General features: G+C 35.3%; 1 protein-coding gene across 1 annotated transcript; it reads right to left on the bottom strand.

The window, feature by feature from the left end:
- Positions 1 to 1,420: 1,420 nt before the first annotated feature.
- On the bottom strand, positions 1,421 to 14,951 carry Smp_090080 (serpin, putative). Its single transcript, XM_018789886.1, has 6 exons — positions 14,822 to 14,951; positions 10,350 to 10,687; positions 6,748 to 6,892; positions 5,944 to 6,104; positions 3,446 to 3,680; positions 1,421 to 1,771 (listed from the first exon to the last, which is right to left on the bottom strand). The coding sequence occupies exons 1-6, from the start codon at positions 14,922 to 14,924 to the stop codon at positions 1,533 to 1,535; spliced, it is 1,221 nt and encodes a 406-aa protein (XP_018646423.1). The 5' UTR covers positions 14,925 to 14,951; the 3' UTR covers positions 1,421 to 1,532.
- Positions 14,952 to 16,116: the final 1,165 nt, after the last annotated feature.

Consider the following 16,116-nt stretch of genomic DNA (forward strand, 5'->3'; position numbering starts at 1 on the left):
TGGAACTGATAGTGTCTCGACATATAATTCGAGGTGTAGTAAACTAGGGCTTGACCCTTTATGGAAGAGGAGACTCAAACTTAACCTACTCTTCTTTTTCAAAATACTTAACAAACTCTCCTTCACATCCAGCCAGGCGATTCAATATGCTAAAGCCTCACATTACGACATTCGTAACTCCTTGTCTTTAGCGAAACAAACATATTCTAGATCTTCTCTCTATATGAATTACTTTACCTGTAAGTTTTATAGGCTCTGGAATAATTTACCTCAAACTATCCGTATGTTAAACTCTCTCCCATTGTTTGTTCGCTCCATTAATGCATATTGCTCCTCTGAAAATGCATTATATGCTCTAGCGCCTACAAGTGTATCTTACTCCACAAGTGAGATTATCGGAAATTTAAGTGTGTAATCTCTTACTTGCTATCATTGTTTTGTTGTTCTGTGCTCTTACTTTCTCTAGTTGTAGATAATTATCAATAACTCGCTCTGGCACTGGAAATAACCTTACAGAACATCAGGCTATCCACTTAAGAAAAAATGACAAGTTCCCTGGTGTTGCATTGGCTTGCCGTGATATATGCCATATATAAACTATTTATCAATTACTAAACCAGCAAACATAAAACTTTCTTATATTTCATGTTTGCTCTTTATATTAAATGTTGATTTTTATAACAATCTGATCATGCCTGTAAACTGGTGTGAATTCTGTAAATATTATTTTTAGAATATATTTTTATTATAAACTGTTCACAAATATATTCTACAATCTCTCTGAGTGGGACATCTGTGAACAATGACGTTACGTCAAAAAACATCATCTTTTGACCTTTTGTGTTCACGCAATTTCGACTTATTTAAAATGATGGTCACATTGCAACTTGGTAGATAGGATTCAATCTGAACTAAGAAGGAACTGTGGTATCAGTTTATATGTTAGGCTCATTTACTTTATTCTAGCTACTGGCCAAGCCAATTCGACTATCCATTATGAGTCATATTTTGATCTGGTTAATTATTCACTTATTAACGTTGACTATATTTTTATATGAGCGTATATCTGTGCACACTTCGTATCTTATTCATTATATGTCTGTCATTCATTTTTGTCGGACTATAAATGTTGATTAACGCTTGCTTAAAATGAGTTGGCTTCCCCTCCATCTCCAATAAGTCTCATGTATGCTTCGCTCGCTAACATTTGCTCATGTTCTTACAACCTTCTGGCCTGCATCAATTATCAATAAAAATGTAGTTGCCGCTTCCCTTTGCCTTCTGATATTATGCATCATTAAGACTTGTACCATAACGGTTATCGAGGTGAACTATTAACGAAGCATGGCACTACAGAACTGACATACATGTTATTGATCATCCCCACCCAATAACTAATCAATTATAAAACTTCAATAAATGATCATAACAATCAATAATCTTCATTTATTGATTAATTCATTAAAAAATATAAAGTGAATTACATTCAAACAAATAGTTACTATGGCAACCAGTGATATAATTCAATTCAATTATGATGATATAATTGGTTCAATAACTTTCGCAGCTATGATTGGCATTGTTAATTGTTGATCATATATAAAGCATATAAATGGATGATTTACATTAAAATCAATATCTGGTAATACAGCTGAAATCGGTACAAATATAGGTGATGTAACAGTGGTTGCTTCAATACCACTTTCATTTAATTTTAATATATTAGTTTGCATAAATTTATCCACATATAATTGATGATCATGGGTGATTCCTAAAGAAAAAAGAGAAGAAAAGAAAAACATTCATTTCTGAGATGATAAAGAAGATTTGTGGTATGTGGGTTACTTATATCCATATAAGTAGTATATGGTGATGGTCAGACATAGAGTGTATTTTGGCAAAAGATCGATAAGGATAGAACAGGAATGAAGCGCAATTGGTGTAAAAATGCATGAACAATGAAATCAGAGAAGATGGACTGATATTTACAGAAGGAACAGTTAGGATTGTGACAACTGATTGGTACAAGGGGGCACGAGATATATATGCGCCACACATCTCATTTATTTGTGTGGGGAGCTGTGATACTGCCCGGGTGCCCAAACAAAAACAGGTGGTTTTCTTAAGGGGCCACATCCGGAGCCTTTGACCTAAAGGTATGATCCACAAGGCAGTGGAGCATGGTAAGGAGATGCAGTCCCATGGTAGCCGGTGACCAACGATTGATTCATACGCCATTTGTTCCCTCAGGGTACTGGAACCCACGTACACCATTGGTTTGGAATCAGGGTTTCTCAACTCCCCTATATGGTTCCTCCATATTCACCAACCTGGTTAAAGCGTCAGACATTAGCTTTTCGTCCTCTCAATTTCGTAAACAACACCTTCGTCGTGAGACGGCAGTGAGTGAGACTTCTCCGGCAGAGACTATTTATGCGTAGCTATATGAAAGCATTTCGAGAGAGAGGGCGGACTCTCCCCACTCTCAGCCGTACCAGGGCATTTGGGGGCTATAACCGATCACCTAAAATTCTTAAACTGAAAGTATATATATGGATTATTCACAGTGATAAATAACGACTTCCATGTTAAAACAACTATGTAATTAATGAAATAAATAGGAATAAATCTCAGAAATTACAACAAGAAATGAACAGCCTGCAAGTTTCATATGATTATTCACAGGTAACTCGATGGTTTATTCGTCTTCCCATGTACATTTGTTTCTTAAATCCATTCATCAATTTGCTTTTCAAATTCTCATTCGTTCTCATTCATTCATATTCGCTTAGAATGCTTGTGATTTATACTGTACATCAATAAACTGTAGTCACCACTTTATGAAATCTATACATCTATTAGAGTAACCTAATAACGGTTATAAGGGTTAGTGATATACAAAGCTTAGAAGTCATCATACTAATAATCTGAGGTACTAATATCCAGTGGACTTCATAATAGAATTGATAAAAAGAAAAGTATGATAAGCAAACATAGATTGTGGCTAGCAGTGGAATGAATACTGTGCGTATTGCCTCGATATTGCCATAATTCACAAGCATTATAAGCAAGAATGGATAGTGGCTAGCAGTGGAATCCAGTTTGACGCGCGTTTCGCCCTATTTGTGACTCGTCAGCTGGATGTACCTGCATCTCAGACTTGATGATCACTCTGGGACTCGAACCCAGTACCTTTCGCTTCAAACGTCATCACGTTATCTGCTCAGCTACTGAATCCTGATAACCACTTGCTTGTATGATAGGATACTTTTAATGCTTGCGAATTAAGGCAATAACCAGGCAATACACTCAGTATGCACATATACCAATTAAAGACTGACCAATTGCAGTCCTAAACATCAATGGTAAGATTCGAGCCAACAATACTAAGTGAAGAAAAGTATAATATTTTTTATATGAATTTACCAACTTATATTATTCTTACCTGATAGATTAGCTGCTACTGGATTAAACAAATCGACAATACCCATAGATTTCAATGTTTGCACAAGATCAAGTGTATTTTTCAATGTAAATTTTGGTAATCTTAATGATACTGTAGTTTCTTTTAATTTCTTTATGTATTCACTTAGAATTTTATTCCCATTCAAAAGTTCCATGGCACCAGTTAGAGACCATTTTTCAAGAGGTAATACGACAACAAATGTGAAACGTGTGTTCTGAAGATATTTAAAGAAAGAAAAGACGAAATGACGTAAATAAGAGTAAGCCTGATGTTATGATCTCTAAGAGACCAATTACTTGCCAATGATGAAACCATAGAGATTTTCGAATGACTGATTACTTTGAATAAGCAACCACAGTGATCTGCACTACGTAAATAGTAAAGTAAAACTGTTTGTAGAAGAAGATTTATTTCATTCTACAAAATAAACTGAAAAGCTCTTGTTTCAGACAAGTGAAGACAGTTTACTTCAGTCAAGTTTGATTAGTTCTTTGTGTAAGACAATATCAAGTACTTCAAGTTCTCACCATACTACTCTCATTAAAATGGTCAGATGAAAAACGGTTTACGATTCATCACGAAGAGCTATTCAGTTAAAGAAACCATATAAAAGTTCTTATCAAGTTACCAATTAACGTGGAATACAGCAACAGTGGGTGGAATACCCCCTCACTTACTTACTTACTTACTTATTTACTTACGCCTGTTACCCCTCGTGGAAGAGCATAGGCCGCTCACCAGCATTCTCCATCCGACCCTGTCCTGGGCAATCCTTTCCAGTTCATATTTATCCTTTTCATATCTGCTTCTATTTCCCGACGTAATGTGTTCTTTGTCCTTCCTCTTTTCCGCTTCCCTTCCGGATTCCAAGATAGAATTATTTACCTAATATATTGATTAACTTTCAACTTACAAACGGTCAAAATCCATTTAAGTTAGAAAAGCTATTAAGTACCCTATTAGAATATCTGTAGTATAATGAATTCCTCAAGGTTATAGGTGAGTGATAACAGACAGGAAACTCAAATATCAGTTCCATACTATTTTGAGGATTCAAGTAAGTTACTCTTTAATACAATCGTTTTGTCCGATTATACCAAATTAAGCCAAAATTTAGTATAATTTGTAGAACCGGAGTTGAGGATGAACATTTTCTTGTCAGCTGGATATCCTTGAATCTGGTCACAAAAAGGCTACCAGACAGAACTGGTTTAACACTTGTGAAATACCTAAGAATCATACTTCCACATGAAGTGTCCATAATATCACCAACAATAAGAATGAAAGCACATTCATTGAAACATCACAGAACTTAACAATATCAAAGTTTTTATTCATTTTGATGTTCACAGATAGTGTGGTGTGTGCTACTGACGTATACAGATATAAGTAGTATGTATCACTAGTCGAAAGTGAAATACCTGTAGGCAAAAGGTTAAGAAGATCTAAGAAAAGAGAACGAGAACAGAGAATGGTTGATGTGGAAATGAGAGAACAATGAAGTTTGAGACGATTGATTAACATTTTGCGAAGGAACTATTTACTGTATGGTTCTCCGATTTTACTATGAATTCTATAATTTTGTATTCGAATACATTCGACTTTCTTCATTTGTGTCCTCGTTCACTACAATAGTATTGAAGTGTTCGTTCGAGATGATAGTATATGAAAAGGAGTCTGATCAATTCAGTACCGATTATCAGCATCCAAAAATTGTAAATCTTCAAGATTACTGATAAATTATTCTACCTCAGTATCTGATGGTCATCATCATGACCTGGGTTCAAATCAATTAAAATATCGCCCAGTATCATGTCATTCGTATGTTTATTCATATGATTATCGAAGTCATCGGAATTAGAATGATAACGTTTATCTGCATAACTAAGGTATGAAAATAAGTGATTGATGTAAACAGTTTATTACAAATGAGTTTGATCTCAAATAGATAAGCCTAATCCGAAAAATCCCCAAATAAACAAAAAAAATTATAGTAATTTTAATAGCTGAGATCATGAGTCAGTTGAAGCTAGACCACCATGGGAATTCCGGAAGCACTGGACGGCTGTTTCGTCCTATTGTGGGACTCCTCAGCAGTGCGCATCCACGATCTCGCCTCGCGAGATTCGAACCCAGGACCTACCAGTCTCGCGCCAGAGCACTTAACCAATAGACCACTGAGCCGGCGTCCAATGGTGCTTCCAGGTTTTCCTTGGTGGTCTAGTTTCAATTGAATCATACTTTCAACTATGAAAATACTGAAATCTCCACAAAACCCCTTCTAGTTATTTTATTATCTGAGACCATGAATCAATTGAAGCTAGACAACCATAAAAAACCTGGAAGCACTGCACAGTTGTTTCGTCCTATTGTTGGACTCCTCAGTAGTGCGCTGTAATATCTATAGGTAAAATAGATTGACCAACCTAAAACATAATAGAAGTAAGAAAAATAAACACACACTTTTAATGACTTACATTTAATGGTTTACTGACGATTTCAAATCCTTGATTTTCGAATTTTCCATAATGCAATACTTCTTCTTTCATCATCATAGGTACTTTGATTTGACGATTTGGTGAAATATCAAAATTCTCTATCTTAGTGTAATGAGGCTCAAATGGACTTTCCCAAAAATCTAAAAAATTAATAATAATAATAACATTTTGTAAACTGTAAGCATTCCGAAACAAATCACACCTTAAATGTTTTTTGAGGTATAATGGTATCTAATGTTTATTAACAGTTGCCTGATCCGTTGGTCAGACACTATCAGTAACAACCTATTGTGGGAAAGAATAAACCAGATTCTAGTGGAGGAAGAAATCAGGAAGAAGCGATGGAAGTGGATAGGATACACATTGAGGAAAGCAACCAACGACATCACAAGGCTGTACCGTGTGCAGACTACCGTGATGATGTTGTCATTCGATGTTATTTATGTTGGAGGAAGAAGTCTATTAGAGTATAAACTTTTTTCGCTCTATCCCAATTGAGACTAAGACAAATCATGATAATTTTCCGTCAACATGGCTTAATCTTGGATGACTCAATTCCATGTGGTACTAGCATAAAGATTACTTCGATTTTTGCAGTTCTGTTTACTTGACAAGTCCTAACCATCACGAATGTTCTATCTGCTGACCTTAACCGCCTAACAAAGAAAATACAAAATACTTGATGTGAAGGACTAAGGGCACTATGATTTTAGTTATTCAATAAATATTCTTCAAGTATGTTGTATTAAACACTATACTTTAAACTGTTGGATAATAACTTACCTCTAAAATAAAAAACATTTACCAATATCATTCCAGTATCATCTGGTATATCATCCATAAAGAATTTTTCCAATAAACCATTAGACTGTTGATCAACCCAACGATTGATACTAAGTGTAGCACTAGTTCGATTTAAGAAATTCACCTAGAGTAATGAAAATTAAAAATTTTTAGGTATTAATTAATTCTAATGAACTAATGACTTTACTCTGATTATAATTGCCGATAGTAAGCTTTGAAGATGTTGTGGTCTTTAAGCTGGATGACTTAGTTGTATATCATTCGTCGTTTTGAAAAACATCAACAGCATATGCTTCAAAGATAAGTAAGCCGATACAGCTTCCACCACTGATGCCATCGGTGCCGATACTGATGCTTTCACTAATACTAGTGCTTGTCATGTTCACTTGATTGCGCAGTGATCTGCATGACAACTGACTGGTTGATGACTGGTGCTTCGACTCGTCTGAACTTCTGTCCAATCATCGACGGGTGAATTGTTCCGTGTTGGACACCGAATAAGTGTCTGAACCGATTCCATTGTGCTCAGCTGTTATTCTCGTGTGCAATCTTCGAAACTATTGCTTAGACTGATTTTCCCAGTAATGAGCATGTCGTGACTCAATTACACAAATCAAGTAGAGGGAAGTATGGTGATTTTGACCGACCGTTGACGAAGCGGACTGAATATCGACTGGTGATTGGAAGTGGGGTGTTGACAGGTGAATCACAATGGCAAAGCTCACTATGGTTATGGTGATCATGAACTGCTTAACCATGTCTATCCATCACAAATGCGAATTGGTCTTAGAATAGTAGTAAAATTTTAAAACAAAATGAATTCATTACATGAATAACTCTGTGACTAGATCACTCAGAGGTAAATCCGTGCAACGTTCCAACCACTAGGATTCCGATTCAATTCTATATCATTCGGTTTACGTAGCTGAACGATATTACTTATTGTTATATATGAAGTCTAATCTAAACGCGAGTAGTTGGTTAGTACATTACAAAACCGAATTTGTCCCAACTCAGTCACTGTTCATGATTAACGTTTGCATATTTCGTAACCTCAAATAAATACCAAACGATTCTTTATTATACCCCCATGTTTTACCAACCACGTAATCCCTAATGTGACATCTTAAAACACTAATATATTTTATACTACGCTCATATACACATTGTCTTTTCCAAATTTCGTCTTACTTATACCTGTTACCCTTCATGAAGGAGCATAAATCAACCACTAACATTCTCCATCCAACTCTATCATGGACAATACTTCACACTTCTTTCCAGTTACTATCCATCCTACTCATGCCTGCTTACCATTTCCCGAAGCAGTGTGTTCTTTGATATTCCACTTTTCCGTTCCCCTTCATGATTCCAAGTTAGTGATTGTCTCGTGTTGTAGTTTGATGATTTCCTCGATGTGTGTTCTATCCACTTGTAACGTGTTTTTCCAATTTCCTCTTCGCATGAAAGCTGGTTCATTCTTTCCTACATTAGATTGTTGCTGATGGCATCCAGCCACTGAATGTTGAGTATTTTGCGTAGACAACTATTTATAAATACTTGTATCTTCTTGAAGATGGTTGTAATAGTTCTCCATGTTTCAGCTTCATACAGTAGAACTATCTTAAGATACGTATTGAAGATTCTGACTTTGATTTCCGCATCTAGACATTTGTTTTGAGTTGCATATGTTCTTCAGTTGTATGAATGTGGCCCTTGATATTCCGATCCTCGCTTTACATCTGCATCAAATACTCCTTGTTCATCAATAATGCTTCCCATGTACGTGAATATTTCCACATTTTCTAGAGTTCTTTTCAGTTAACATTCATCCTTTTCATATCTGCTTCTATTTCACGGCGTAATGTGTTCTTTAGCCTTCCTCTTTTCCACTTCCCTTCCGGATTCCAAGTTAGGGCTTATCTCGTGATGCAGTTTGGTGTATATCCGATCCACATCCAACAACTTTTTTTAATTTCCTGTTCAGATGGAAGCTGGTTGCTGCTGATAGTATTCAGTCAACGGATATTCAGTATCTTATGTAGACAGTTGTTTATAAATACTTGTACCAATTTGATGATGGTTGTGATAGTTCTATAAGTTTGATTTCGTACAGTAGAACTATCTTGACGTTCGTATTGAAGATTCTCACTTTGAAATTAGTTGACATTTGTTTTGAGTTCCATCTGTCATTCAATTGTAGAAATGCTGCCCTTAATTTGCCAATCCTCGCCTTTACATCTGCATCAGATCCTCATTGTTGATCAATGATGCTGCTGATCAGGTACGTGAATGTTTCCACCTCTTCCAGAATTTTGCCATCAAGTGTGATTGGTTTTGTTGGTGTTCTCAGTGTTGTATTTGAGAATCTTGTTTTTTCTTTTGTGTATGTTGAGGCCTATTGATGCAGAAGTTGTTGCTACATTTCTTGTCTTCGTCTGTATTTGTTCGTGTGTATGAGATAGGAGGACTAGGTCATCTGTGAAGTCCGAATCATCTAAATTGTTCTGAGCTGCCCAATGTATTCCATGCTATAGATTAACTTACTATAAAATAACTTCAACTATTTAATTTGTGTATAATATTACTATGGAAACAAACCCCCACCCCCCCTTTAATCTAACATCATTAACTGATTCAATATATAAAATACCTTAATAAAAGTGTTAACTGATATTTCAACATACATTAATATAAACAATATCAAATGTTTATTTGATTATTAATCGAAATAGGTAACATAAATTTAATTAGAGTCACACTCGCAACATGATATTTATTATACAATCAATTTAGAAATCGGTAACATTTTTTTATTTTTTTAATTTTTTTTTTATTTTTTTATTTTTTTTAGTTTTATATATAAATATAAACAAAATCAAAAATGTATGATTATCAATTTATTGTAAATAATACGAAGGTTGTAGCAAAAAAAAAGGGGGGGAAAATGATATAATTTATTAGTTTTAACTAATACATAATAATTTTAATAGTTGAGATCATGAATTAATTGAAGTTAGACCACCATGGAATACCTGGGAGCACTGGACAGTCGTTTCGTTCTATTACAAGACTACTCAATAGGGTGCATCCACGATCCCGTCTAGCGAGATTCGAACCCAAGGACCTATCAGTTACGCGTGCGAGCGCTCAACCACTAGACCACTGAGCCGGTAACCAACAGTGTTAATGTCTAGCTCCAATCAATCCACGAAGCTTGAGCAACCGTTCACCAATTGTCTTCAGTGAGTTGTTTTCTCACAACAGACGTGGCTGAACTCTACTGGTCACTGCTTCCCACTAGAACTCCAGGACATGTATCTCGAAGTCAGTCACTAATGAGCATTATAATCAGAAGGGGTTTTTTGTGGAGATTTCAGTTTTTTTCATAGTTGAAATCATGAGTCAATTGAAGCTAGACCATGGAAGACCTGGAAGCACTGAACGGTCGTTTCATCCTATTGTGGGACTCCTCAGCAGTGCGCATCCAGGATCCCGCCTCGCGAGATTCGATGGATGGATTTTTCTGAAGTATCAGATCATGAGTAATAAATTACTTTACACAAAATATAATAACTTACCGGTATAAGTTCTCCTTTAAAATCATTTTTAATACTTTCATTAAAACTTGTTTCAATCTCATATGTCCTTTGTACAAATAGACCTGTTGATATTCTAACAACCTTTTCTTCTTTGTCATCTATAAATGTTTTCTCTGAACCAAGTGAATCATTAAGTTCTTTATATAATGATTTCATTTCTTCTTGAGCACCAAATGGATTCCATGAAGATGATGTTGATTTCAATCTTATTGCTTTTCCAATTTGATGACCTGTTTTACCTTGAGCACCACCAGAACCTAATAGAATACCAAGTGTGAATAGTATACCAAGTGGACATGTTAAAAAGTTGTCCTGACCTAAATGATTTGGATAAATGAAAAAAAAGAAACATATACTAGTTATAAATGTCAAGGTTGAATTAAACATTATACCTTAGGTTGGGTAATATGACATTTGATCACTTCAACAGTAGGGTCTCCGTACGTTGAATCTGTTATCTATAAGGTATTTTTATACGGCGCTAATCAAAATTTATGTCTTTTAAAAGTAGCAATGCTTAAACAGTATCATTGATTACTTGTACTATGTACATTAAGATTTGATTAGAAATCTTTGATTACATCTCAATCCTACAAGAGATCAGTCGTGGTTGAGATAGCTCAGTGGTAATGTCTCTGACTGTGAAGCTGGGTGATACGGGATCGAGTCCGTCAGGGAGCACTAGTTCTCATAAGATTACAGGTACAACTTTCCAAGCAGTACGAAACCCGTGTCCTGGGTTTCCTGTTGACCACCTCCAACCACCATTTTATACCAATCCTAGATATGTTTGAGAGATATTGGAATTTAAAATAATCTAAGATAAATATCAAGAAACTCTAGATAAAGATTTCATTCTACCTTACACTTGGTGTTAATGCATATGTGCAATCTTGATAGAACTTATATCATCCTTCGAAATTTTTACCTATGTCATCTAATGTCACTGTCTGAGAGTTTACCAGTGAGCTATTTGAATCTTGATTGATCTATATACTGCATAATAAATATTTATCTAATGGTAACTGACGATTTTGTCTGGTACTTCATCCATCAACTTTCAATGTGATGATTAGACTGAGTAACTGAGCATATTCAGTGATGACTGAAAGTATTACTGCTTTTATCTATATCTATCATAGTCTACCACCGGAAATCACTATTTGTATGGCTAAAATGTTACTATATCAACATCAGTTGACGGTAACTACTGATAATATTGTTATATACTAGCGAAGACATAAGTATGGGTAACTCCCAGGACCTATCATTGGACTATTATTCTATATAAATTCTTATTGTCTAACTATTGTGTAACTAAGTTATGTGTATCTATATTCATCTTATTATAAGTTTCATTTTGACCTATGAATTATTATTATACGATTTACTGTCCCTAAATTATATTCCGTTTATTGATTACCGTCTCCTACTTTCACAGTCACATTTGGCTTGATCTTGTACAAATATTATTTTCTATTTTATGGTGTGTTGCTGTCTGTTTGGCTGGTATATAAACCAAGTATGCTTGAAATAAATGAATTGCATAGCAGGAGCTGTTATTGGTATTTTGGACTCAACTGGAAGGACTAGGCAGACAAAAGACCAATAAGGACGCCAGGCTGTTCATTGATTTGGCACACTGTTAAGATTAGACAAGTCGTATTTCGATTGGTGGATAATTCGAAAGAAATATAGCTGTAGGTGTTTTTAAAATTCAAAAAGCCTATCGTTCTGATGAGAAATACAATTATGCAATCAGTAAGGGGGGAAATAAATCTAGGTGAGAGTAAACTGGCGTAAAATGAAACTAAAAGTAATCAACCTAGAAAAAAACTAACAACATATACTTATATTTCACATCAGTGTGCTACTGATATCGACAGATATGAGTAGCATATATCACCAGTCAAAAGTGAAATGCCTAGAGGCAGAAGGTTAAGAAGATCTAAGAAAGGGAATGAGAACAGAGAGTGATTAGTGTGGAAATGAAAGAACAATGAAGTCTGACATAATTGATTAACATTTTGCAAATGAATTATTTACTGTATGGTCCTCAGATTTTACTGAGACATTCTGTAATTTTTCACATTCGAAATCGTGAGTCAATTGAAGCTAGACCACCATGGAAAACCTGGAAGCACTCAACGTCCTCTTCGTCCTATTATGAGACTCCTCAGCAGTGCGCATCCACGACCCCACACTCACGAGATTCAAACCCAGGACCTACCAGTCTCGCTCCAGAGCACTTAACCGATAGACCACTGTAATTTTGTATTCGAATATAATTGATAGTACGCCGCTCGTGTTCTCGTTCACTATATTGCGAAATTTTGTAAAGATTGGTCGCATTTAATTTCTATAGCTTCTATTGAAGATCTTTTAAAAAATAGAACCAGTCAACTGTTAGGTATTTCCTTGCTTTTACTGATACTCTAGATACTCATGATAAAATTTAACACTAAATGCTTACAGGTAAGTCATCCAAAGTAGTGGTACAATAAAACTATCAACTTCTCTCTGGATTTGAGTAGTTTTCCAGCTGATGTCATTTCAGGTTAAGCATGATCTTGAAATTACACATGTGGGGCTAGTGAAGCAATATGGTTACTTAGAAAATGTCTAACAAGCTGAACTATTTCTACATTTGAGACCTGACCTTTAAACCTTGTGCTATTTATCAACCTCCCCAAGGTCGAAGTTAACTAGAGAGGACTGATAAATGAACGGCTCAGTCAGAAGAATATCGATACTACATACCTCTTCATACTGATCTATTTGATGTACAGAATTATTCAAGGAAGCTTCCGTTTCTTCTCCACTGTTAGGAAAGAAGCAGAAAAAAAGTGTCTTGACCAGTGTGTCGAGGTGATTCAGTTTAAGAAATCACTGTATAGTGTAACTGTGATATAGGTTAACGGGTCACACCATTTCATTTAACATGAGCAGGATAAACCACTACAAATTGTCTTATTTCTATTTTACACATGACTGTTTTGATCTATCATTCCTAATAACACAATACCCGAAAGTGAAGAATAAGATTTACATGATACTTATAACAAAAGTAGGCCATAAATAAAAGTCAACTTCAATAAGGAGTCTCATCGAAGAGTATACTCTCCTGTATTATTATAATGTCGTAGAATACATTCAAAGATATATTGTAAACTTTTCTACCTTTTGGTGAATGATTTTGCATGAAATGAATTTGCACTGATACTATATATACGTCTAATATGAATTTGATTAGTACACTTGGAATCTTACATCATGCTGAATCATAGATAAAGCCCTGAACATGACGACGAATATTGATTTTAGATAAATATAGCACTATTTCAACAATAATTGTAACTAGAATGAATATTATTTTTCTTCTGGTTAACGTTTTTGTGAGAGTTGGATGATTTAGACTTCACAAATGATATGGATCTTCTATCGCACACGCGACAACAAATTCAAGAGAAGACGACCAGTGTAGCAGCAGCCTCAGCAACAGTAGGTCTCAATATACATAAAGAGAAAAAGCAAGATCCACAAATACAACACGAAGAGCATCAACCTAATCACAATTGACGGAGAAGATTTGAAGAATGTAAAAACCTTTACATATCTGGGGAGCATCATTGATGAACATGGTGGATCTGATACAGATGTGAAGGCGCGGATCGGTGAAGCAAGAGCAGCATATTTACAACTGAAGAACATCTAAAACTCGAAACAATTTTCGACCAACACCAAGATCAGAATTTTCAATACAAATGTCAAGACAGTTATACTATATGGGACGGAAACCTGGAGAACTACGAAACCCATCATCCAGAAGATACAAGTATTTATTATCAGTTGTCTATGTAAAAGACTTCGGATCCGTTGGTCAAATACTATCAACAACAACCTACGGTGGGAGAGAACAAACCAGATTCCGTCCAGTGGACGAAGAAATCAGGAAGAAGCGGTGGAAGTGGATAGCATACACATTGAGGAAAGCACCCGACTACATCACAAAGCAAGCACTGACATGGAATCCTGAAGGCCAAAGTAGAAGTAGAAGAACAAAGAACACATTACTCTGAGAAATGGAAACAGTCATGAGAAGAATGAACGAAAACTGGATAGAACTAGAAAGGAAGTCTCAAGACAAAGTGGGTAGGAGAATGCTAGTCGGCGGCCTATGTTCTGTTGGGAGTAACAGGTGTAAGTAAGTAAATAAGTAAGAATGAATATTGTATCCAGTGAATATATGGAGGAATTTGTTAAAATACAATTGAACATTATTATTATAACTATACTGAGTCAATCCATGATCTAGTTCTCAATCCCTTTCCATCAGATAAGTTAACCAAGAATATCGCTATTATTAATCATACTATTATTCAAGTTATAACTTGAAACCATTAAGGAGAGTTGAATATAACTTCAATTATAAATAATTTATGAAAACTTACCAAATTCTACAGTAGATTTTGATAGAAACGCCCGAGTAAATGCTTTATGACTTGGATTATTAGCATATGGATCATCAACTTTTGATGAAAATCTTATACACATGTCTTACAATACTACTACTAAAACTACTACAGAACAAGATGATGCTGATAACTAATGTACATGCATATATATAGCTAATCACCAGTTGTTTAGCACGTCCTAGTTTAATCCTACAGACATGTGTCCTACTAGTCATCATCAGTAATATTAATTTAGATTGGTTAAATCGGATTAACTTGTTAACCATTATGGGTATAAGAATATATAAACTAAACTACTATTCGACCAATTAAGTCTAATAATAATAATAATAATAATAGTATTATCACAGTTTTATGAATCAATAGTTGCATGAATAGACCATTCGTATGCTTTGAACATATGACATTTCATATATAAATATTTATTAAGTTATCTGATCGAAACTAATGGAAAGTTAGACTAGGGAATAAGTAGTAAATTCTAGCTATATATGTTGAATTATAATGTACTGTTCAAGCATAAACTCCGTCTGCAGCTCATCTAGAGTTACTGCCGGTCCCAAGCCTGGGTAAAGGAGGAGGGTTGGGCATGGGATTAGCTACCCAATCCCGTAGAAAAACTAACTCGCTAAAAAAACGCTAACCAGAAACAATTCAAGCATATTCTGAAAGGAATAGATGAGCATTGTTCATCAAATGATTTCCACCTTAGTTCAGAACTAAACAATTAACTAACACTTCTTAGTTCTTGAGAAATTTTCAATTGATATCTCTCTGTACCATAAAAAAAACTTTAATGTATAATTTTTAGTGAATTGGAATATCATGTTGCATAAACGAATGGTTTTTCAGATTCAATAGTAGCGAAGTTGATAATACTTTGGGTAACTGGAACGAAAGGCACTAGTTTTGAATCTTGGAGTGAAAATCAATTCTGAGATACAGGTATAACTGTTGATGGCCTGGCAAATCGAAGGTAGTAAGAAGGTCAACGCGCCACAGACTCAATATTTTGACGGAAAGCATGGAGCAGACTTCAGCGAAGAAGGAAGTGGTATGGCTAGTGGAACCACCGCGAGAACGACTGCTTTAGAGGTGCTTTCCTCAATGTGTGTCCTATCCACTTCCAGCGCTTCTTCCTGATTTCTTCGTCCACTGGATGGAATCTGGTTTGTTCTCTCCCACCGTAGGTTGTTGTTGATAGTATTTGACCAACGGATCCAAAGTATTTTGCGTAGACAACTGATAATAAACACTTGTATCTTCTGGAT

Source organism: Schistosoma mansoni (assembly GCF_000237925.1).
Source record: "Schistosoma mansoni, WGS project CABG00000000 data, supercontig 0132, strain Puerto Rico, whole genome shotgun sequence".
Classification (NCBI taxonomy): Eukaryota; Metazoa; Platyhelminthes; class Trematoda; order Strigeidida; family Schistosomatidae; genus Schistosoma; species Schistosoma mansoni.